At 40.7% G+C, this 25,093-nt stretch overlaps 1 protein-coding gene and 1 long non-coding RNA gene across 35 annotated transcripts in view; one reads left to right on the top strand and one right to left on the bottom strand.

The window, feature by feature from the left end:
* Positions 1-25,093, top strand: part of KLHL3 (kelch like family member 3) — a 289,234-nt gene that overhangs the window by 141,770 nt on the left and 122,371 nt on the right. For 6 of the 34 annotated variants that reach the window (XM_081500725.1, XM_081500717.1, XM_081500705.1 and 3 more), the window contains exon 2: positions 151-226. The exons of 12 other annotated variants lie outside the window; for them this stretch is intronic. Coding sequence is in view for 6 of the 22 variants with exons in the window: in XM_081500707.1 (XP_081356833.1) it covers positions 105-226 (122 nt within the window). In the remaining 16 variants the exon portion in view is untranslated. Of the gene's footprint in view, positions 1-84; positions 227-6,875; positions 6,971-8,152; positions 8,325-16,003; positions 16,048-19,837; positions 20,037-20,424; positions 20,534-20,782; positions 20,895-25,093 lie in introns of those variants that run through there. 16 more of the 34 variants (XM_081500716.1, XM_081500703.1, XM_081500723.1 and 13 more) reach the window with 9 other exon arrangements.
* On the bottom strand, positions 10,019-13,734 carry LOC145510183 (uncharacterized). Its single transcript, XR_014056860.1, has 2 exons — positions 12,641-13,734; positions 10,019-12,488 (listed from the first exon to the last, which is right to left on the bottom strand). It is a non-coding gene; the product is annotated as an uncharacterized LOC145510183 (long non-coding RNA).

Below are 25,093 nucleotides of genomic sequence, written 5' to 3'. Positions count from 1 at the left end.
CTTAAATTTCTGTTTTCACTCTTACTGAAATGCATCATACTGCGTTTCTTCATGTGGTAATTTGGTCTAGCTTTTGTGGGGAGTGGGGCTCTAAGATACAGAAAATGATTAAGTTTTTTATTATAATTATTGTGCTTGTGTTTTACTCAGTTTTAGGAGGAAGATCTGTTTCTTCTGGTTCAACTGCAATAGTCCACCTTCTGGAGGGTTTTCAGAATTTAATAAGGTTATTGTCATTTTGTATTTCCCACGTAGTGATGTGTGAAAAATTATGTAAAAGGATTTCTTAGTTAGAAAAATGGCTTAGTGTTCATGGTATATCATTTCTTTGTTGTCATGTATCTACCTTTACAAATTTCTAATCTGGATTGGTATTCAGTGAAGGCAGAAATAGTGGTCTTTAGTCTTTCCAGATTTGGCATGTGGGACTTACTGGTTTGTTATGGTTTCACTTTTTTCACCTGTAAGATTTACCTGAACATTACTACTTCAAATTTAATCAAGATTTCATGGGAGGAAGTAGTACAAAACCTAGTCAGCATTGAATATAGTTTTTGTGCAATGCTTGAATCTAATTTTGAAAGATTAGCAAAATAAAAAAACTTTTGTCTTCCTGTTGTGAAGAACTTTTGCATTTACAGTGTTTTAGTAAAATTCAGTGGTAATCATTAGTTGGAAGAGATTTGAAAGATTGATAGTAATTTCAGGTCTTAAAAAGCTTGCAAACGGTTGACATAGTGGTAACAAATCAGAATGATATACTGATTGCTTTGTTCTGTAGCTTAGTGATTTATAACAGATTTAATATTTAAATCTTCATAATGAATTTTTGTTTTCAAGTGAGGTTAACGCATTGAGGATACTTAAGAATTTGCTATTTCTGATTAATTACCTCAAGAACAGAAATGGCAGTGTCAGTTATTTGATTTGTAGCTTTGTTTACCTTTACGTGTGCTTAATACTCTCAGATTTGAGAATTTGCATTTTAAACTAAATTAACTATGTTTTTGCTGATTAAAAGTGGCCATTTGGATGTTGAGTCAATTTAAGCAAAACTGCATCTAGGTAATGTAAGGATTATTCCCCAAAAGACAGTATTTGCACTTAGAAGAGGGTAAGTCTCTTTCTTCTGTTTTAACCAACTTACTGCATCAGTGTTAAGATTTTGGTCACTGGGAATATTATTTCTCTTCCCTGTTTTAGAAGGCTTTTTTTATTAAGTGAAGCAACAAAGATTGCCTCTAAAGCAGGGTAAGGCAATGAATGCCTTTTCCTTAGTGTCTTATTGCAGGTTGCTTTGCTGTACCTTTGTCTAATGTTTTCTATTAAAAGTGAATGTTGTAAAAACTCCTTTCCAATAAAAATTCCTTTTCTACCGTGTTATTTTAAAAATTATAATATTGCATATTTGGCATATTTTTATATTTTAAAAATGAAAATATTGCGTGTTTGGTCAAATGTTGCCAAGTAATATTTGGCAATGTTACTAGGAAATAGAGAAGTTGTACTGAATGTTGAGACTGGTGTATTTTTAAAAATGAGAATTAAACGTTTCAATAACCGCTTAAAAACTAAGCAAAGAATGGTAAAAACCCTACCAATATGAGGAAACCCTCTTCTCAGGGATAATCCTTGTTAATAGGTGTATGTTCAGCAAGGTCTTTTGTATGTACCTACATTTTAAAAGTAGGATGAAATAGTTTCGCAGTTTATATGATTGGCATTCTCATATCAGAACAAATAGACTTTCCTCATCTTTAATGCCTGTATAATGTTCCATAGCATGGCTGTACCATAATGGTTGATGGACATTTCTTGCTATTACGAGTAATGCAGTGATTGTTGGAATTGCAGGTCATGGTCTTGCTTACCACATACACACTTAGTTGATGAGATGGCTCACTCAGGTTAAATGTGCTGGATAACTAAGTAGAACACAGCAGTTCTCTGGTATCATGAGTATTTTTTTGTTCTCAGTATATATTTAGGGAAAGGTACATGCTCATTGACAGCCTTGTTAAAGCCTTCAGTTCAGTCCAGTTCAGTCGCTCAGTCGTGTCCGACTCTTTGCGACCCCATGAATTGCAGCACACCAGGCCTCCCTGTCCATCACCAACTCCCGGAGTCCACCCAAACCCATGTCCATCGAGTCGGTGATGCCATCCAACCATCTCATCCTCTGTCGTCCCCTTCTCCTCCCGCCCCCAATCCTACCCAGCATTAGGGTCTTTTCCAATGACTCAACCCTTCGCATGAGGTGGCCAAAGTACTGGAGTTTCAGCTTCAACATCAGACCTTCCAGTGAACACCCAGGATTGATCTCTTTTAGGATGGATTGATTGGATCTCCTTGCAGTTCAAGGGACTCTCAAGAGTCTTCTCCAACACCACAGTTCAAAAGCATCAATTCTGCGGCGCTCAGCTTTCTTCGCCATCCAACTCTCACATCCATACATGACCACTGGAAAAACCATAGCCTTGACTAGATGGACTTTTGTTGGCAAAGTAATGTCTCTGCTTTTAAATATGCTATCTAGGTTGGTCATAACTTTCCTTCCAAGGAGTAAGCGTCTTTTAATTTCATGGCTGCTAGACCTGATAGAGTGCCTGATGAACTATGGACAGAGGTTCGTGACATTGTACAGGAGACAGGGATCAAGAAAATCCCCATGTTAAAGCCTTAGGGTATATTCAACTAAAACATTTTACTGAAAAATTTCAAAGCTAGATAATACATGATAAAACAGTTAATTGCCTATAAAGACCCTTACGTTGCTCCTTCCCTGTTTTCTCCCAGCATTTGGAGGTGGCATATGTTAACAGTTTGCCTATTTCTAGGTATTTTTATTTGCAGGGAGATAATATTTATCTTAGGAACAAGTATTGGGTTGTTTATATTATATATACATACATACATACGTAAGTATTTTAATTTCAAAGACACCCGTATCTGTACATAATTGCTCTGTATCGTAAAACTGGTATACTACAATATAGATGCACCATAATTTATTGTTTAGTATGTTTACAAACTACTTTTGCAGGCCTTGTGTTGCCATTTGCAACATACCAAAAAGGATCTACCCCTGCTCATGAGGTACTCGCAGTTTTTGTTTGAGTGGGAATTTCAATAATTGTGATAGATTGTGGGTATTTTAGTTAGAGATATGGGTATAAGCAATTGTGTCAACTTGGTGGGTCAAGAAAACATTTGGGCTGGTCTTGACATTTAGACTATGTAGATGAGTTGGCAGAGGGCATGCTACTAACATGCCAATACACAGAGCATGATGTAATGGGCTCCTTAACATTTTTTCTTAATATTGCTAGGCCACAGAGACTTCAGAAGTACATCATCCATTTTTATTGCTTTGCATTATTTTATGGCTTACGGTTTTTGCTAAGTCTTAATAGCAAAATCAGCTTAAGGGATATGGGACACATTCAATGATAGAAGTACAAGTCAGTTGAGATCTTGAATGGGAAATGACAATCACTGTAAAAGTTTCTGTGAAAAGTATAATTCATAGTTTGGAGACCCCCTTTTTTAAGCCATAGTTAGCAATATTGTCACTCTTCTATTTTTTCCTTTAAAATATCTTCCCTATACTTTGACTTATTAGCTGGTTTTAAAATATAATTTTGTTAGAAAACATTTGCAGTAAGTAAATCAGTTTCTGACATATTTGCTATAATTAGAAACAATATGTTCTGTAAATTTTGTTTTAAAAATAAAGCTAACAGTTGTATAATTTGGCAGGGGGAGGCAGGGTTAATTTGAAGAATAAGTGGGCATGAATTACTAGCTTCAAATTAAATTTGACTTTAGCACATCCAGAATGTTTTTGATGCTTAAATTTAGTCTTACTAAGTATAATGTGTGGGAGTATATTGTTGGGAAATAGGATTTATTGCTCATTTTTAAGACCTGCATGAAACTGGTTTGTGAAAATTGGTCTTTGACATTGGAACCTGCTTGTAGGTGGACTTCATATTCTTTCTAAATGAGAAATTAAATGCCATCAGATAAAACATAAAAAAGGAGATACTAGAAAGCTGCTTTTTAAAAAAGATATCTCATTAGGTTAAAAGGGCAGTTGAATCACTTTTGTACTGACCTATCCCACATACTTTTTATTAATAAACTTAACACTTACTGATAATTTATTAATAATAAACTTGTAGTTGGAGCTGAATGATTTGCATCTTCAGGAAAAAGATTCAAGATTTCCTTTTTTAGCTGTGTGCTCCTTTCTCAGGCAGATTTTCTTTGGCGCCTTTAATTCTTTTATCACTTTATATGGTTTGTTTAAGAAAAGAAAAAACCCAAAAAACATATCTGAGATGGATTTTGTTCTAAAATTATCTGATGTGAACTTGTATTGTTTTGACAGTATGCTTATATCCCAGCTTTTTCTGTCAGTTTCATCAGGGATTGATTACCTTCTTTGTGCAAAACATCTAGGATCTGGAGATAACTGCAGTGGGACAAACACGGTTCCTCTGCTTCAAGTAACTTGCATTCTGTTGGAGATTCTGGTTCTTTTGAAATTATGCATCCTTTTCAGCATTGTGGGATCGTCTCAGATTGTTCACACTTTACAGACAAAATGGAGTTAGTCCCATCATCATTTAGTATATCTTCTCTGATTAAAATGAAGGCTTCACTCTTTCACTGGTTACTTGTTACTTGGATACCATATGAAAGGTACATTTTTCTTTGATGCTTTTGTTGCTAATGTAATTAGCCTCAGAGTAGGCATCTCACTTAGTATTTCATAGTCCTTAATGACATAAATTTTGGTATCAAATAGACCAGGTTCTTTTCTTGACCCAGTCACCTTGTTCCATGACCTTGAACACATGGTCCTGAACTCGTTTCCTTGTCTTTAAAAAGGAGAGACTACTGTTAACATCTGTCTCACAGGATTGTGAACAAATTATACTTTAACTGAACAAATTCAGTGAAAGTATACGTGTAAAGGGTATACTATCATTGTTGGTACATAGTGAAGTTAATATTACAACTTCGGTTAAGAGATATGAGTGTACCTTTATTTCACCCCCCCCAACCACAAGGTATTTGCACAATTAATGAGGTGAATGAATAGCCATCTTTAAAAAAGTACTGACATAAGTGTATGTAGTCCATTGAGCACTCTTAGTAACTGAGATTTGGTTTTTAACCTCGGCTTTGCTCTTGATTTGCTGGGTGAGCTTGGATATGGGAGCCCTCTATTCCTCTACTGCTTCAACTCTAATAGGAGAGGTATGACCCTGTTAGCTGTCTGTGTTTAAGTATTTATTATAAGAAAATTACAAGTAATGTGTTGAAAGTGCCTTCCAGGTAGGAAGAAGGATCAAGAAAAGCATTATGAAAGATGTATTTGACTTAAAAAGTTGGCTGTATAGAGAAAGGGGAAAAAGTTAATTTCAGTAGAGGGACATATAGGCAGAAACATGGGGCACATAGAAGTATGACTACCCTGTGTGCCAAATGTTGTACAAAGTGCATCTGCAAATGTTCTCACTGGATCCATTTCAGTAACCCTCTGCTTCACAGTAAGGTAGCTGAAGCTCATCTCAGAAAGGTTAAACTTTCCCAAGGCCACCCAGCTGGTGAAATGATAGAACTGAGAGTTGAATCCAAGACTTATTGATTTCAGTGACCATACTCTGCATGAAACTTCCAGATACAAGTGGCTAATTTGTATTAAGGGTAAAGGAGAGTTGTGGGAAATTGGGAGAAGTTGGGACCATATTAGTGTATATCTGGCAGCCAGTGGATATTACTAAAAGTTTTTGAGAAACAATAGTGGTAGCGAGACTGTAATTTAGAAAGACTGATTAGTAGCACCGAGTGAGATAGATGGCATTTGAGTGATGTTTCAGGTGGTAAGGCTGCTATGACAGCTTATGTTAACCATGAGAGCATGAACAAAGAAGGAGCACTGGCAATAGATGGAAATGGAATGTAAGGGAAGTTGTGAAAGTTTAATTAGCAAATGGTTGGATATGGCAGGGAGAAATAAAGAAGAGGGAGTAGTTAATCAGAATTACTGTGTAAGTAGGAGGGTGGTGATGTCACCAGAAATGGGACGAGAAGATTCAGAAGGAAGGTTTGACCATAGCGAGTTGAAGATGCTGGTAAGTGCATTGAAATGTTCTGTTTTTTTGTAGATAGCTTTACAAAATGGTTACGGGATATTCTCTTTTTGCCCTTCCTGATCCACTCTATACCTTTCTGTTCCTTGCTCTGTGTTCTCAGAAATTTGATTCTTTTTTTTTTTGGATTTTTATAATTAGTTTCTTTTTTTTTAACTTTACAATATTGTATTTGTTTTGCTATACACTGACATGAATCCACCATGGGTGTACGTGTTTTCCCCTTCCAGAACCCCCCTTCCACTTCCCTCCCCATCCCATCCCTCCGGGTCATCCCGGTGCCCCAGCCCCGAGCACCCTGTATCATGCATTGAACCTGGACTGGCGATTCGTTTCACATATGATAATTTACATGCTTCCATGCCATTCTCCCATATCATCCCGCCCTCGCCCTCTCCCATAGAGTCCATAATACTGTTCTGTTTATCTGTGTCTCCTTTGATGTCTTGCATACAGGGTTATCTTTACCGATTGACTAAGTACCATATGTATGTGCTAGTATACTGTATTGGTGTTTTTCTTTCTGGCTTACTTCACTCTGTATAATAGGCTCCAGTTTTATCCACCTCATTAGAACTGATTCGAATGTATTCTTTTTAATGGCTGAGTAATATTCCATTGTGTGTATGTACCACAGCTTCCTTATCCATTCATCTGCTGATGGGCATCTAGGCTGAGAAATTTGATTCTTTTTTTTTTTTTTTTTTTTAGAAATTTGATTCTTAAAGAACTATACGCTCTTGTATGGCTTCATGTTGGATTTGACAGTGGGGGAAACCAGCAGGAGGTCTAGGAGAGTGAGAAAGGTGAGGTTAAAATATTTGTTCCCCTCTCTCCCAAGTATACATATTCAGCAAATAGTTTATCAAGGCCTCTTATCAAGCTCTGCTCCAGTGGCCAGCTATAGGTCTTCTCTGGTAACCACTCCCTCCTACTGCTGCTTCAGGCTCCCTTTTTCTAGCCCCAAGATGGTTTACCAGACCTTATTGGTTTTCCCTTAACTGTGCCCACATCCTCATAAATAGTTCCTTTTATTAAAACTCCAGTAACCCTATTTGAATGTGCCATCTGTTGTCATCTCTTCAGTGAAAAATCCCACATTTTCTAATGACTTGGTCTCCCAGAAACCACCAAACTTGGAGAAGATCTAGCTGTTTACCCTCCCCACCTGTCTGAGTTTTCCCACATTGATATTCAGTATCTCCCTGTTTCCTACTGTGTCAGGTTAAATGATTGACTCTTCTGTTTTGTGATTCAGCTGGAAATGCAGCAATGAACAAGAAACAAAAATCCTTGCCGTCAGGAGAGCTTATGCTTTAGTAGGGGGAGATAGATAATGAAGCATAATAAGTTGTATGGTATTTAGAAAATGATGTGTGGATAGAAAAGGGTAAGGAGCCAGGAGTGCTGCAGGGCAGGATATTTGTGAAGATAGTACAATTTAAAATGGGGGTGATGGCCTTCCCTAGTGGCTCTGTTAGAGAATCCACCGCCAATGCAGGAGACACGGGTTCGATCCCTGGTCCAGGAAGATCCTAGATGCCATGGAGCAACTAAACCCGTGTGCCACAACTATTGAGCCTGTGCTCTAGAGGCTGGGAGCCACAACTGCTGAAGCCCCCATGCCCTAGAGCCTGTGCTCTGTAACAAGAGAAGCTGCTGTAATGAAGCCCATGCAGCAACGAAGACCCAGCACAGCCATAAATAAAATGGGGTGAATGGGGTAGTATGGGTAGGTCTCTGAGAAGGTGATGTTTAAACAGAAACTTGAAGGAAATTTGGGGCTAAGCAGTGTAGATGTTAGGGGAAAAGCATTCCAGGTAGAGGCTTAGGAAGAGCAAAAGCCCTGAGGCAGGATTGTACCTGGACTTTGAGGAAGAGCAAGTTGGTCAAAGTGGCTGGAGTTGAGGAAAGAACAAAGGAGTAGCTGATGATGTCAGAAAGGGACTAGATCATAGTAGGGCTTTGTAAAGTATTGTAAGTATTTTGGCTTTTACAGCATGATTGGTGGACTATTTCAGGGTTTTGAGCAGAGGAATATGCTCTACTTGAATTTTTTTAAAAGATTCTCTGATTTTTTCAGGACAAAATTCTTTTAGTTGATGTGGTTGGTTTTGATGAGGCTTTATGAGAAAAGCAATCAGAACAACTTGGATTAAGGTATAAAAAGACCTGTAGTCTCTTTAATTCTATTACAGGCATCTGCATTTTTGAGGGAGAGATTATTCTCTGGCCGAAATGAATTTTTGCTTATGATGTGCTGTCTTTAGAAGGGACTACTTGTAAGGTTGGCCCTTGTCTGGGCACTTGGATTTAGGTAGTGTTCCTACCATTCCCTAACTGACAAAGGTGGTCTAGACTGTGCAAGCAGTAGGATTTAGGCTAAATATCTCCTTTCTTCTGGGACTCTGGAATTTTGATATGTGCTAAGCAGTGGGTACCTATAAAACCTGGAGTAGTCCTTGGGCAGAAATATCACACACAAGTGTAGTCATTGTGACCTTTCATGGTAAGGAGAGAGCATAAAGAGGCCTGCACTTGGGCTCCTCCAGACTCAGTCTTTTCTCCAAATGATTCCACTGTGTATCTTCACTATGTGTCTGTAGTAAATTTTATCTGTGAGTACAAGACTTAGCAGTGCTGAGTTCTGTGAGTTCTTTTAGCTCATCTTTGAACCTGGCATTGGTCTTGGGAACCACTGGAAACAGCTAACATTAAAAAAATTTTTTTTAATTTAATATATATATATATTTTTAGTGTAACTAAGTCGAAAACATCACGTGGATAAGGTGCAGTTTTGGAAAACCTGTCACACAGGTCTGTCAGGTCTGTGTCTAGTGGAGAGCTCTTCTGAGCACTTTCTGCTTTGTTAATTTCACTTTTTTCCAAAAGTGCTAGGTCTTTTCATTATTGCAGCTTCTAGTAGGTCAGCTGGTAAAGAATCCACCTGCAATGCAGGAGACCCTGATTCGATTCCTGGGTTGGGAAGATCCATCCCCTGGAGAAGGGATAGCCTACTCACTCCAGTATTCTTGGGCTTCTCTGGTGACGCACATGGTAAAGAATCTACCTGCAGTGTGGGAGACCTGGGTTCAATCCCTGGGTTGGGAAGATCCCCTGGAGGAGGGCATACCAACCCACTCCAATATTCTTGCCTGGAGAATCCCCATGGACAGAGGAGCCTGGCTGGCTATAGTCCATGGAGTCGAAAAGAGTCGGACACAACTGAGTGACTAAGCACAGTACAGCAATTTTGAACATGGGGAGACTCACTGCCTTTGTAAGCAAGTTTGGAAAAAGGACAGCCTCATAAAAGTCTTGAAAATAATCTAAGTGAAGGCAGTTGTTGACGTAGGTGCCTGTTGACATAAGTGCCATAAATAATTCCTTTAGGGAGATAGGAAGTATAGCTACTAGAAGCAATAGCATTTGACAACAGGTGTAGATATGTCAGTATGTTAGAAGGATCATGCTTTGCTTGTATACACTGCAATGAGATGTGTAGCAAGCTGGTCTGATTTAACTACTCTTTATTACTCCCCTTGGAAGGAAGTTGTTCTATTCTGATCGAATAAAAAGACTTTGGTTCACAGGATATGAAACTTGGGTCATAGAAGGGAGATCGTGGCATAATTACTCATACGACATACCTCTTCTGAGTATCTATTGCTGACTTCAGAGTCACAACCAGTTCCTCTGAACCTCTGGATTCATTTATCCATGAGCTTTTATTTTCATTTGGTGCAACTATTTGTTTGCTTCCCTCCAGTTGAGTTTAATCACAGTTGTGTACTTTTATAACCGAAATTGCAGACAGTAACTTCCCCATTAGGTTGGAAAAAATGATGAGTGAGGAGGATAAATATGGATTTATTTAGTAGGAACCATTAATGTATCCATCCTTTGGCTCTAGGACTACAATACTAGGAGTTTAACATAAGATAACAATTCAGTGAAAGAAGAAGTTATTGAACAAAGATGGTGCTGAGAACATTTATAGCAAGAGATTGGAAGCTATAAATGTGAAACGTTAGGGAAATGTTTACTAAATTGTGCTCTGTGAAAATGCGAAATATCAAAAATACATCATCCATCAACAAGTGAATGGATAAATGTAATGTGGTATGTACATACAATGAAATATTTATTCAGTCATAAAAACGAATGAAATTCTGATCCATGCTAACACCTGGATGGACCTTGCAAACATTATGCTCAGTGAAATAAGCCAGACACAGAAGGGTATGTATTATTTGTTTGCATGTATATGAGGGATCTAGAATAGGCAAATTCATAGAGACAGGAATGTAAGATAGGGGTTACCTGGGGCTTGAGAAAGGAGGGAATGGAAAATACTGTTCACTGGGTACAGAGTTTATCTGGAGATAATGAAATTTTGCAGATGGATAGTGGTGACTGTCGCATAACACTGTGAATATACTTAATGCCACTGAATTATGCCCTTAAAAGTGGTTGATGTGGTAAATTTTATGTATCAGTTCAGTTCAGTTGCTCCGTCGTGTCCAACTCTTTGCGACCCCGTGAACCGCAGCACGCCAGGCCTCTCTGTCCATCACCAACTCCCAGAGTCCACCCAAACCCATGTCCATCGAGTCGATGATGCCTTCCAGCCATCTCATCCTCTGTCATCCCCTTCTCCTCCTGCCCTCAATTTTTCCCAGCATCAGGGTCTTTTCAAATGAGTCAGCTCTTCGTATCAGGTGGTCAAAGTTTTGGAGTTTCAGCTTCAACATCAGTCCTTCCAATGAACACTCAGGACTGATCTCCTTTAGGATAGACTGGCTGGATCTCTTTGCAGTCCAAGGGACTCTCAAGAGTCTTCTCCAACACCACAGTTCAAAAGCTTTTGTCACAATAAAAGTTATAATTGAATATGCAATAATGATATATATTTAGTGTAATATGAGTATGTAAATATGTTAAAGTAGTTGAGATTAAACAATTGAACCTTTTAAATTTTTAAAAATTTTAAGTGAAATCATGAGAAATTGAAATTATCTAGTTGCAACCATTTACAATTATAAATAGTCTTTTTTTAATACAAATGTTTTTTAAAAAAATTCATTTCTTTTTAGCCAGGTCTTGGTTGCTGCGTGTTGGCTTTCTCTAGTTGTGACAAGCAGGAACTATTCTCTAGTTGTGGTGCGAGAGCTTCTCATTGTGGTGGCTTCTCTTATGGAGCACACACATGTGCTCTCGTTGCCCGGGCTTCATTAGTTGTGGCTTGAGGGCTCGTGGGTGCTGGCTCAGTAGTTGTGGTACACGAGTTTAGTTGCCCAGCAGCATGTGGAATCTATGAAAAAATCGTCAATAGGAATTAATCCTCTTTCATGTGTAAAATGTCCTGTGAAGGAAGCAGTTTTTCGGCCCTTTACTAAGCCGTTGGTATAGTCATTAGATTTCACTTTTCTTATGAAGAGATGCACATATTTACCAGCAGAGGGCGTAAGTTGCAGGTTGATGATTAGAGAGAAGATGGGATTCTTAGGGGGAACCTAGAAAGACAGGTGTTTGCAATGTGCTAGCCTGTGTGAAACACTCTGCTTGCTGCTGTAGTTGGTCTGGCTTTTCTTTGACTCACTGGGGTCCAGTGGTGTGTCTCCAGCTTTCCCCAAGATTATTCTTTGGCTTGGCTTGGTAAGCTAAGGGACCAGAGGAATTCAGGGGTAAGGACTTAATAAGAGTAGGTATTGGGAGCCTTGGATGTCAGCTTATGTTAGTATCTTTTGGGGTTCAGATGCTGTTGCTCCATATCTTCAGGTGAGCTGAGGAGAGCAAGAGGCCAGGCATCTGAGGATCCACACCTTGCTTGGCCACCAACTCACTGAGTGATTTTGAGCCAGTTGCTTTCTGTCAGTCTCAGCTGGGTTATCTCTAAAATGGAGGTAGTAAGATAGGGATAGTGTCCCCAAGCACAGTAGTTAATAGTGGTCTCTGAAGTCAGGCAGATTGGGTCGCAGATCTCTGGGGCTGTGATCAAGTCATTTACGTCTCAGAACCTCAGTTTTCTCATATTTATTTGTTTATTGATGTTCCATGTTTCAGTCAAGCTTGTATTTACTGCATTACTTTTTTTAAAATTTATTTTTGGCTGTGCTGGGTCTTCGCTGCTGCATGCGGGCTTTCTCTAGTTGTGGTTAGAAGGGCTACTCTCTAGGTGTGGTGCGCAGATTTCTCCTTGCAGTGGCTTCTCCTGTGGCAGAGCACAGCCTCTATAGTGTGTGGGCTTCAGTACTTGGGGCGCTCAGGCTCAGCAGTTAATGGCACATGGGTTTAGTTGCCCCGCAGCATGTGGAAATCTTCCTGCACCCAGAATTGAACCCGTGTCCCCTGCAATGGCAGATGGATTCTTAACCACTGTACCACCAGGGAAGTCCTGCTGCACTACTTCTGAAGAGAAATAGTTTTTTCCTTTTACCTTTTGTCCCCTTTAACCCATTTCTCCTTCCCCTAACCCCCTGCCTCTGGCAACCACTAATATGTTTCCTGTATGAGATTTTTTTTTAATATTTTTTTTAAGAGTCCAGGTATAAGAGAGATTGTACAGTATTTGTCTTTCTCTAACTTATTACACTTAGCATAATGCCCATGATGTCCATCCCTGTTGTTGCAAATGGAAGCATTTTAATGTTCTTCATGGTTATATAATACTGTTCTGTGTGTGTGTGTGTGTGTGTGTGTGTGTGTGTGTGTATCATATTCTTTATCCATTCATCCATCAGTGGACACAAGTTGTTTCCATACCTTGGCTGTTGTAAATAGTGCTGCAGTGAACAATGGGGTACATACATCTTTTTGAGTTAGTGTTTTCATTTTCCTCAGATATATGCCCAGAAGTGGAATTACTGGATCGTATGGTAGTTGAATTTTTAAGTTTTTGAGAAACCTCAGTACTGTTTTCTGTAGTGGCTACACCAGTTTAAATTCCCACCAGCAGTGTACAAGGGTCCCCCTTTTTCCACCTTCTCGCCAACATTTGTTGTTTCTTGTCTTTTTGGTATAGCCTTTCTGACAGGTGTGAGGTGGTATCTCACTGTGGTTTTGATTTACATTTCCATAATGATCCATGGTTTCCATGATGTTGAACGTCTTTTCATGTGCCTGTTGGTACCCATGTTTTTATTTGGAAAAATGTCTATTCATATGTTCTGCCCATTTTTTAAATCAGATTTTTTTCTATTGAGTTATATGAATTCTTTATGTATTTTTCATATTAACCTCTTACCAGATACATGATTTTGAATCTTTTCTCCCATGTCATAAGTTGACATTTCATTTTGGGTTGTTTGCTTTGCTTTGCAGAAGCTTTTTAGTTTGATGGCATCTCACTTGTTTATTTTTGCTTTTGTTACCTTTGCATTTTCCCCAGCATGTATTTTTGGTTCCTTTGTTGTAAATTAATTGACCATTTATGTGTGAGTTTATTTCTGGGCTCTGTTTTCTATTCCATTAATATATGTGTCTGTTTTTTCTGCCAGAATCATACTATTTCAGTTAATATATCTGATCATGTGCTGGGCTGTGCTTAGTTGCTTCAGTTGTGTCCCACTCTTTGCGACCCCATTGACTGTAGCCTGCCAGGCTCCTCTGTCCATGGAATTCTCCAGGCAGCAATACTGGAGTGGGTTGCCATGCCCTCTTCTGGGGGATCTTCCCAACCCAGGGACTGCACCCAGGTCTCCTGCGTTGCAGGTAGATTTTTTACTCTCTGAGCCACCAGGGATAGCTAATCATACTGTTTTAATTGATATAGCTTTGTAATAAAGTTTGAAATCAAGGAGTATGATGACGCAGCTTTGTTCTTATTTCTCAAGATGGCTTCGGATATTTTTTTTTTAGTTCCATACACATTTTAGGATTATTCTATTTCTGTGAAAAATGCCATTGAAATTTGGATAGAGTTTATAAAATCTGTGGATTGTTTTGGGTAGTATGAACATTTTAACAATATTGGTTCTTCCAGTCCATGGGGATGGAATATGTTTCCATTCATTTGTATCTTCTCTGGTTTCTTTCATTAATGTAGTTTTCAATATATAGGTCTTTCATCTCCTTGATTATATTTAGTCCTAGGTAGTGGGGATTTTTTTTTTTTGGATGCAGTTATAAATGTGGTATTTTTCTGTATTTCTCTTTTTGATACTTCATTTTTAGCATATAGAAACACAGTAGACTTTTGTATTGATTTTTATATCCTCTAACTTCACTGAATTTATTAGTTTTAACAGAGGAGAGGACTCTACTAAACTCATTTTATGGAGCCATCATTAACCTGTTACCAAAACAAGACAAGGCTGCCACCAGAAAAAAAATTGTAGACCAGTATAGTATCCCCAATGAACATAGATGAAAAAGTTCTCGACAAAATATTAACAGCAATATTATTGCTGAATGCGGCAATACATTTAAAGGATCATTGGCATAATCAAGTGGGATTTATTCCAGGTTTCAATATCTGCAAATCAATCATTGTGGAACACCAAATCAACAAAATGAAGGGTAAAAATCATATGATCATCTCAATAGAAGTGGGAAAAGCATTTGACAAAATTCATCATCTGTTTATGTTAATAACTCTGAACAGGGTGAGTGTAGAGAGATTGTAACTCGGCACAATAAAAGCCATATGTGCCAAGTCCACAGCTGACATACTCAAAGGTGAGATCACGGAAAAGACAAGGACGCCCACTCTCGCAACTTTTATTCGACATTGTATTGGAAGTCCTAGCCAAAGCAGTTAGGCAAGAAAAAGAAGTAAAGAGCACCCAAATTAGAAAGGAAGAAGTAAAACTATCATTATTTGCAGGTGATATTATATATATTAATGGAAAACTCTAAAGGTTTAATTGAAAAACTATCAGAGCTAATAAAATTATGTAAAGTTGTAGGATACAAAGTCAACATACAAAAATCTGTTGCATTTCTGTGTACCTCACATTTAAAACGGATAATAGTTGCTTTACACAGGGTTATTGGGAGGATTAAATGAGAGGGGTACGTGTAAAGTCTTGAGTACAGAGTCTGCTGCTGCTACTAAGTCGCTTCAGTCGTGTCCGACCCTGTGCGACCCCAAAGACAGCAGCCCACCAAGCTCCTCTGTCCCTGGGATTCTCCAGGCAAGAATACAGAGTCTGGACCAGAGTAAAAGGTCAAGGGATGGGAGCTGTTATTACTATTCAGTGGATGTTTTATCTTAAGTCCAAGGAGATGAGGGACATGAAGAACTTTGTAAGCTTTAAAGTGCAGCATAAATGCTACAGGTGATTATTCTCTTGAATATGTTCAGGGCATGGGTTCTTCTCCCTCACAGGAGTCCTGAGGGAAGCCAGGCATCTCTGGATAAGATGCTGTTCTCTTTACCTTTTGACTTTTTCAGACCTTGAGTTCATTTTCATTTTCTGCCTGACTTGCTGTGCTGGGGGCATGCTAAGCAGCTGCAGGAAGAGTCTACTAATAAAGTAGTCAGGAATCTGAGGGGAAGTTTTGATGATACAGTTGTGGGTGGGCCTTAATTTAGTTTTGGTGTTGCCTGGTCCTTGGTGACCTGTTGGTAATAGTAATCACTGAATGACTCCAGGAGAGGCGCAGGGCTATGCTTCCTGGCACAAGGTGACCTGGCTGACTTCTCGACCTCAAAACTAAGGACTCACAGAGCTATAGTTTGGTAGCATTGGCCTAGGCAATGCAAATTATAGCTGCTAATGGTTACTCAGTGTTTATTACAGGCCAGGCTCTCTGCTAAGTGCTTGATAGTCTTGAAATCTAACAACCTTGGGGGGTAGGTACTATTATTATCCATTATTATCTTCTTTTTGCAGATGAGGAAATTAAGACTTGTACCTTGCTAAGGGTTATATTTCTGGTAAGTATATTCAGATCCTGGTCTGACTGATTCTAATGGCCTGAGTTCTTTTCTTTGTGGTCTTTCCATTTAGCTGTGCATTAGTGTCACCTATCAGAGAAGGCAATGGCAACCCACTCCAGTACTCTTGCCTGGAAAATCCCACAGACGGAGGAGCCTACTAGGCTGCGGTCCATGGGGTCTCTAGGAATCGGACAAGACTGAACGACTTCACTTTCACTTTTCACTTTCATGCATTGGAGAAGGCAATGGCAACCCACTCCAGTATTCTTGCCTGGAGAATCCCAGGGACGGGGGAGCCTGATGGGCTGCCATCTATGGGGTCGCACAGTCGGACACGACTGAAACGACTTAGCAGCAGCAGCAGCAGCAGTTCCACCTATGGAGTTCGCTGAAATTCCTGCTCCGTTGGTCCCAGTTCTATAGGTGTGTGGTGGAGCCTGGTACTGTGGTGTTTTTTTTTTTCCCCAGGTTTATTGAGATATAATTAACAAACTTCACCTCCTTCAGTGTCTAGTTTGATAAAATGTAGTAGTTGTATGCAATTGTATAGTATCGTCACAGTCAAGATATGGAGCACTACTTTAAGCCTAGAAAGTTTCCTTGTGTCTTTTGATCCCCTGATGCCTATCTTTCAACCAGATTGCTTTGATGCACAGGTGGGTGTGGGACCACTGTATGTATTCTAATGCCTGCAGTTGTGAGGAACTGAGGCTTTGAAAGTGAAAGTGAAGTTGCTCAGTCATGCCTGACTCTTTGCCACCCCATGGACTGTAGCCTACCAGGCTCCTCTGTCCATGGGATTTTCCGGGAAAGAGTGAGGCTCTGAAGAAGGAGGATAAAAGCAAGAAAAGAAAAAAAAGACACTTAGAAGGAAGATTGATGGGTCATGCTTACTGCCTCCAGGTAAGCTGTGCTGTGCAGGCTCCCAGTGGACGGATGGAGTGTGGAGAAGAGAACTCTCTAGACCAAACCTACTTAAAAAGTTTCTTCTCCTCACATGATTTTTTCCTCAGCCACACAGAGCTGGAAGATTCTGAACAAAGTTGCTGTACATGGTTGGGTAAATGGTTCTGGAATGGAGAGGTGGGGACTCTTGGTAAGCTGTGGGAGAAGCTTTGGGTATGGGGTGGAGGCCCAGCAAGGAGGTGAGACCCTACTGCTGGAAATTCCAAACATGGGACCTCTTCCTCCAGGAAGGCACTACTTTGGTTCTTTTGACTTTCCTCTATTGCAAGAATCCAATAGTGACTCTCCTGAATCTGAAATCCAGTTAGGACAGTTAGCCTTGAGCAGGCAGTTTCAGCCTGTGGCTGAACTGTGGGAGAATGCTTGGATAATAAAGTAGAAAGTGTAAAGTATAGCACTGATAGTAGAGGAGATTCTGATGGCAACTTTGTGCCAGGAGTCTGGAGACTTTGATTCTTGGTTCAGCTCTGACACTGGTTTTGCCTTTCTTTTCCTGACGCCCTTCTCTGAGAAGCCTCTGTTCAGCTTATCACTCACGGATAGAGTGGAGGATAAGGTGCAGGTGATAGCAGTACGGTTTCCACACATACATTGTAGTGACATCCATTAGCACTGCAAAAGTAGGTTGCAAAGGAAATTCTGTAAAAATTTTATACTGGCTCTCAATAGTTGTAATACAGTGAAACCTGAAATATGCTTGGTCCTTTAGTATTTACTTCTCTGATCTTCAAAATTTCTCTCTGGTTTGTTTTATGTAACACGTCCCCCCTTTCCTGTATGGTGAGGTTGTGGCTAGGGGTATGAAGCTGTGAGAGACTCATCTTACTCTCGTATCCCTTTTATGAATCATCCACTTGTCTTCCTGGTGGATGTCTGCACTCTGGCACGGATTCTGGGGTTCAGTTTCCTTATTTGTGATGTTCAACTTCTGGTCCTTGTGATTCACCTCAAGAGGAAATATCTGGAGCAGGGCCACAAGGCTGATTAGAAGAGGAAGGGGCAGAGGGAGAAAGATAGGAGGGGTATTGTTGTGAAAGGAAGAAGTAGTGATACAGGGCTGTAGGGTGTAAATAAAATCTCCTGAGCCCCTTCTCACTTGAGAAAGAATGAGTTGGGTAGTGGCCTAATGGCCTCATTTAAGAGGACTTTGCGGTGTCAGAGGTGGGAAGTAATCTTGAGAGTAAAGTGCTGGCCAGTTTGAGTTCAGGAGGCTGTGTGAAGTTTAAGTTACTCCTAGTTTCTGTTACCTCAGTGTCTGGTTTCCCTCATTATGGTCTCAAGGCTTTCTGGTGGTGAAGAAATTTAGCAGGTCAAAATTACAACTATAATAGGTTTACTAAGCCTCCCTCATACTTTCACATACTTCATATTATCTTCCTTAAATCTCCCTCAAAACTTCAGAGTCCAGTAAAAATTACTTCTTAAACAATCTTACAGCCTAATGAGAAGAAAAATGGAACATTTAAGACATTTTTAGAGTCGTGATTTTAGAGCTGAAAGGGACTCGATACGTTATGGAGGAGGGGCTGAGGTCGAGAGTAGGGAAAAGACTTACTGAAAGTCACTCAGCCAGCTAGTGGTAATATGGGTCCTGAAGAGCAGAGACGTGACACAGAGGATTCCAAGAAAAGAGATGCACGTGTGTGGTCTTTCTGAGGCATCAAGGAAGTTTCTTAACCCATTTTTGTGGCTAAGCTTCCCAGGTTAGCTCAGTGGTAAAGAATCTGCCTGCCAGTGCAGGAGCCACAGGAGATGCAGGTTTGATCCCTAAGTTGGGAAGATCCCCTGGAGGAGCAAATGGCAACCCACTCCAGTATTCTTGCTTGGATAATCGCATGGACAGAGGAGTCTGGTGGGCTACAGCCCATAGGGTTGCAAAGAGTCATACAACTGAAAGGGACTGAGCACGCAAACACCAGTGGCTGATTGCCCCAATTATGCCCCTTGACTGTGGCTATGAGGTACAGACCAGCCTCCAGCGTGCCCCCTATGTTATGTTTTCGCATAGGTGGGTCAGAATTGAGGCTTGGAAGGCAATTGGAGATTCCAGGGTGTGAGAGGTCTTTGACTGGAGATGGGGGATTTAGTTGGAGACTGACTGGTTGGAGCTCCAGCTTAAGTCAGATTTTAACATGAGAGACTTTAGGAAGGTGTTTTAGGGTTGTGCTATGGAACTTGTGGTCTTTCAGTATGGCCTGGGGAAATAAATGTATGGTCCCATTGTGATGGCTTTACTGCAGTTTAGCCTCTTGCAGTAAAATAGTATTTGTTTCAGTTCCCTTTTTCTTAACTTCTTTCTGCATTCTTCTCCATTCCATCAGGCTCTTTTACCCTAACTAACGTCTCTTCATCTATCAGACTCTCAGAGCTGTTGTAGATTTTGGGAGGAGGAATTGGAAAATAAGGTGTGACCTACAAGTCAATTTCCCCAGGTGGATAAAGTCCACTGGAAGCCACAGAGGGGCCTCCTCATTCCAGCAATCCGGCCAGGCTGACAGCCTCACAGCCTATGGGGGCAGGGGAGGAGGTGGGGACCAATATTTCTCGGGCTAGTGAGGAACTGCCCAAGTCTTTTCAGTCTAGGCAGAGGAGGCAGGAGGTACTGGGGTCGGCTGGTCGCCTGGGGATGCCTGGGCAGATGTGGAAGCAGCTGGAAAGGTGGCCTTGCACTTGGGTTGCTGTTGCTGCGCTGTTCCTAGGAGACAGAGGAGCAGCAAGCCTGCGGGGGAGGGGGAGCAAGTGGGTTGCTGCTTTTAGCAGCTGAAAGGGCTGCAGGGAGCTCTGGGTAAGACGTTTTCTGCTGTTGCTGATTCTGCGGTAGAAGCTGCCGAGAGTAAGTCAGAGGAAGGAGGATCGAGAGGGAGGTGGCTTCATTTGCAGCCATGCTGAATCACTGCTGCTGATCAGATCTCCCGCTGGTTGGCTGGGAGAACCGAGCAGAACAGAGCTAGGATCCTCCGGTGCAGGCACAGCTCAGCAGCTGCCACCCTGGCTGGGCCTCACACAATGGACGGGGAAAGGTATGTACGTGTGTATAAGTTGTGTGTGTGTGTGTGTGTGTGTGTGTACACGCACTCACAGTGCAGCCACCAGCTTTTGTATTGGCGTTGGTTAGACAGGGTTGGAAGACCTGGTCGCAGAGTCAGACAAGGGAAACCCCTTTCCCCAGAGATCTGGCTTCCGCAGAGACAGGTCTGGGTTTGCAGGGCAGCGGAGCACCCTGAAAGAAGTGACTTCCTGACTGGTGTTCGGGAAGAGTTTCAGCATGGGCTGTATCAGGCTGTTTCAGGGAGGCGTTTCCCTTTCCTGGCTACTTTCCCCGGGGTGTTTTTTCTTTGGTGGGTGTTTTTTGATGTCATAGTAGGGCTGGCCTGGCATAGAGTACTTGCTCAAGTTGTCAACAAGCATGTCAAGCTGATGTCTTTCCTAAAAGTGTGTGTGAGTGTGAGTGTGTGTGTGTGTGTGTGTACCTGTATGCACACACAAGTTCAAGTAAGAAGGAGAGAAATCCATTCAGGTGACACTTGCTCGAAACTTTCTATTTGCATTGAAAAGTTTCCTAATGATACTGGAAGTTATATTCTTTAGAGAAACTCTTGCTCCTTTCCTCAGGGGTTTCTTTATGAAATAGAAATTACCAGAAGGGAATTTCAGTACTTCTGTTGAGCTGTATCTAACTAGCGAGAGATTTTTTTTCCTGGCAGTCCCAAGCATTTTAATACATTTTAAGGCTGTTATCTGAGGCTCTGATTCTTTAACTGTGAAGGTGCTGAGTGTGGTGCAGGAGCGGGTCACTTCTCTGTGTGCCAAAACGTCTCCTCTTCATTCTGTGAGTCTGCGGCTGGCTGGTAGAGAACGAGGCTTGCCTTTTCCTTGAGGTGAGAAGACTAAGAGCAGTCAGGCCATGGCAATGGACCCCTGAGGGAGGAGGGCTGCTGCCCTGAGTCGCTAGTTTGATTCAGATGGTAACCATCTGGCTAAAGGGTAACAGGTTCAACTAAGTCAACAATGCCTAGAGTGTACCTCAATAAACAATTTCTTTTGCATGGGTTGTCCCCAGTCTTACATCTCATGGGGGCACAATGATGTCATTAAACCTCTCTAAACCCCATTAGGAATTGGCAGGGTTGTATAGTGTCCTCTTGTCTGAAGAGGTCCCCAGGGGCTGTGTTTCTTGACATAACTCCTAGGAAGAGAACTGGGACTTTTTAGACTGAATGTACTGCTGGTTGAGTGTCTCTCCTTGAGTGTCCTTTGCAACAGGAGCTTAGTGTTGAATTCTGTGTAGCCCCCTGGGTGACAGAGCATCTGAAAGCCTGCTTCCTTAGGGCAGAAGTGTGCAGTGTCCTCACCTTCTCGTATTGGTCTAGTAGCTAACAGAGGGCAGGGGTGATATGATTGGAGGTTTAGAGATTCTAGATCAAGCCTGTTTGCTTACATATTAGGACTGAAAGGTCCATTTGAGACTAGCAACAGTAGATCAAAGCACTGCTTCCCAAGCATTTTGTGGTACTTACTATGTTCTCAGTTTTGTGTTCCAAAATGTAATAAGCCTTGGCCTCCTAAGAGCTCTCTTGTTCTTCAGCACTCTGGTGCCTTTCAACTGGGATGGCTGAGGTCTTTGGCATTGCAACCCTTAGTTTTTACACGTGTTCTTTTGCTTTCCTTCTATCAAAAGCAGAGAAATCCAAACCTTGCAGCTTCCAGTGTTCACCAGGCCACCAAGCTCACTACCTTTTGTTCCCACTCTAAGACCAGCTTACCCTGCCAGGCATTCAAGTCTTCTGAAATCTGGCTCCAGTCTTCATTCCCACTGCTCACTCATATACCCCTACCGAGAGATCTGTGGGTCTCTCTTGTGATCACTCATCCTGTGCACTACTACATTCAGTCTCAGATCCTTAGCTTCCAGAGTTTCTTTTGCCTGGAATGCCTTTTGCTTTCAGTTTTCCAGAAGTTATTCATCTATCAAGGCTGTTTTAAAATTCCACTTTGTCTTGGAAACTTAAGGTCTTCTGGTTCTGGCAGATGTTCTTCCTAATTTCATTACTTCTAGTTTGAATCTCATAGTTGGGTACTGAATAATAGGCCCACCCACAAGATGTTTTTGTGCTTTTGTTTCATATATCTTGTAAGTTCCCACAGTGGGGGATAGGTCCTCAAGGGCAAGAATGTTGCCTGTACCCCTGAATACTCCACATTATCTACTGTGTGGCTGGACACATAGTAGGTATTAGATAATTATTTGCTGATTAGCTGAGGACTTTTGTGGGAAGCTCCAATAACTAAAAATCGCCTCTCCGAGAGGCTATTGAAACCTCTGGCCAATAGGTTCATCCTTGGCTATCAGCCTTATTATCTCAGCATGGGTAATTGACCCCATGGAATGCTTTGAGGCAGGGGAGAAAAGGGGGAAGTAGGCTTCTTTCACAAGTTTCCTGGGAAACTCAGGGCTAGAGAAACTGGGTAACTGGCCTAGGATCACATGTCAGACCTCTAGAGACTGGAGGGATCCTAAGTCTCCTTCTTCCACATTTAACCTGCTGAAGCTTAATTGGGGCTGTTTTTAAGCATTAAGAATTTTCAGCCAAGAGATTTCTAATGAACAATTTTCTTTCTTTGCCATGAGGGTTTGAAAATAACTTCTACCTTAAAAGGCTATTAATTAAAACATGGGCTTTGGGGTAACTTAGAGCTTGCAGTGAATCTATTTCATAAACTGTATGACCTTGAGTGTGTCACATTTTTTCAGAATTAATTTTCTTTTTGATGTAGAGGAACAGTATCCATATCTCACAGAGTTGTTGTGAAGATCAAAGGAGGCAATATAGATAAAGCACCTAGTAAGTTTTTCTGGCACAGAGTAAGTTCTCAGTAAATCGTAGTTGCTATTATTGTTAGTGTTCATCTATTGCCCTGTTGTACTCCATGATTTGTTTTTGGATACTAACCAAGGCTTATTTTAAGGCCTTCCTATATTTATAATCCAAAGCAGATTTTGTGGGACCATTCCCATGAGAAAATTAAGAGGCTATCAGGTCGTCATCTTACATCCACCTAAACTGTCTCCTCACAGTGAGATACCACACAGGGCTTGGTACTTCCTCTTGTAGGGTTCATCAACACTTACGTGTGTGTGTGTGTGTGCGCTCACATATGTGTGCTCAGTCCTGTCAGACTCTGATTCCTATGGATTTATAGCCTACAAGCCACATGGAATTTTCCAAGCAAGACTACTGCAGTGGATTGCCATTTCCTATTCCAGGGCATCTTCCTGACCCAGGAATTGAACTCGAGTCTCTTGCATCTTCTGCATTGTTAGGCAGGTTCTTTACCACTGCGCCACCTAGGAAGCTGTACCTTAGTCCTCCTTTTTATAGACACCCTGAGGCTTCAGATGCTTTAGTGGTTTGGAACCATGACATCACTACAGTGACAAATTGTGTGTGTGTATATGTAGAGCACATTGAAAATGACAGTAGCTTGGCTACTGGGATTTTATTTAAGTTCTAGAAGTCAGTCTTGTGGATGGATTACAGTAAATTCCCAACTTATGCAAGGTGTTTAGAATGGTCACATTCATAGAGACAAAAAGTAGACTGCTGGTTGCCAGGGTCTGGGGAGAGGGAGAAATGCTTGATGGGCATGGAGTTTTAATTTAGGAAAATGAAAAAGTTCTGGAAATAGATGGTTGCACAAGAACATATACGTACTTAAAGCCTCTGAACTATATTCTTAAAAGGGTTAATTTCAGGTTACATGTATTTTACCACAGTTAAAAAAATTTCCAGGCATAGTCTTTGGGATATTCACAAGAATTGCAGAGAATCACAACTTTTAGAAGAAGCATCACAAAAAGGGGATGTTGGCTGTCCATTTTTCTTAAAATTGTGGTGGTTTTCTTTATCAGAAGCATCAGGATATCTCTTATTGCAAGGGGCATTGTGTGCCCAACACTGTGCCTTAAATTTATGAGGGCAGTCCTAAGAGAGAGAATGGCTCATCCTTATGGAGGACAGCCTGCTCTTAGAACCCTGAGAGCTTATTTTTCCATCCTTGATCAGGAACAGATCTTATTTAAAAAAAAATACATCATGATGTAGGCAGCCAAATCTCTCCAAACGCTGAGTTTTACAACGCCCAGTGTATCACTGGCAAGACCCAGGGAAGAGCAAGTGTTCAACACCCCAGGCTTTCTCTTCCTCTCAGCCCTCTCCCACCCGTAGAAGGCATGGGTGGAAACTTCTGTAGAAATTTTTGGGCATCACTGCTGCCTGAAGCATATGTGCATTTCAACCATGATAATTGAAACCAAACTTTCCATCTTGGAAATAATTTTTGGTGAAGCAAGGTTTTCAACTGCAAGAAAACAAAGTCACTTGGAAGAAACTTCTTGATTTCCCCATACCCAGATTTGAGCTTTTGGGTTTTTGCTGTTTGCTAAGTTCTATATTGTTTTTTTTCCTTTATATAAACAGTTTATTTACTCTAAACAGCAACACAGACAAACGCCATATAAACACAAAGGAAGTGATGTGGAAACGTGACACTGGTAGGTTCTATATTGTTAAGACACATCCATACAAGAACATTTTGGGGTAAGTTTTCTAAAGCAAGGGTTTTATTTGATGAAATTTGCCATCATAGAATTGACCTAATTTTTTTTTCAATTTCTGGATAAACCTTGAAACTAGGTTAGACTGAAAAGAGCATTAATGCACTGTATAAAAAATAACTTGAACATGTTTTGTTCTTAAATTTTTTTTTCTATCAAGTTCAATGGTTGTCAAGTTACAAATCTGTAACTTTTTATAATTTAAAATGATTTTCAGACTCTCAGCCCTGCTTTCGTGGACTTTTCTTTTTAACTTGTGAAAGTCTATTGTAACCTCTATCAAAACCACACACATGGAAGAGTTCAGCTCTCCTATTCAAACCTAATAGAAGTTTGGCTTCCCAAAGGCCACATAATGAGGGCTGTGTTTTCTTTCAGTCTTTCTCTCCCTTTGTCTCATTCTGTTTGTCTAAACTCATGTTTTTCTTATATTTTGCATTTTTACGCAGCCTGCTGAAGTGG

Source organism: Giraffa tippelskirchi, chromosome 6 (assembly GCF_054371585.1).
Source record: "Giraffa tippelskirchi isolate mGirTip1 chromosome 6, T2T-mGirTip1v1.2.pri, whole genome shotgun sequence".
Classification (NCBI taxonomy): Eukaryota; Metazoa; Chordata; class Mammalia; order Artiodactyla; family Giraffidae; genus Giraffa; species Giraffa tippelskirchi.
This window is presented reverse-complemented; position numbering and strand designations above follow the sequence as displayed.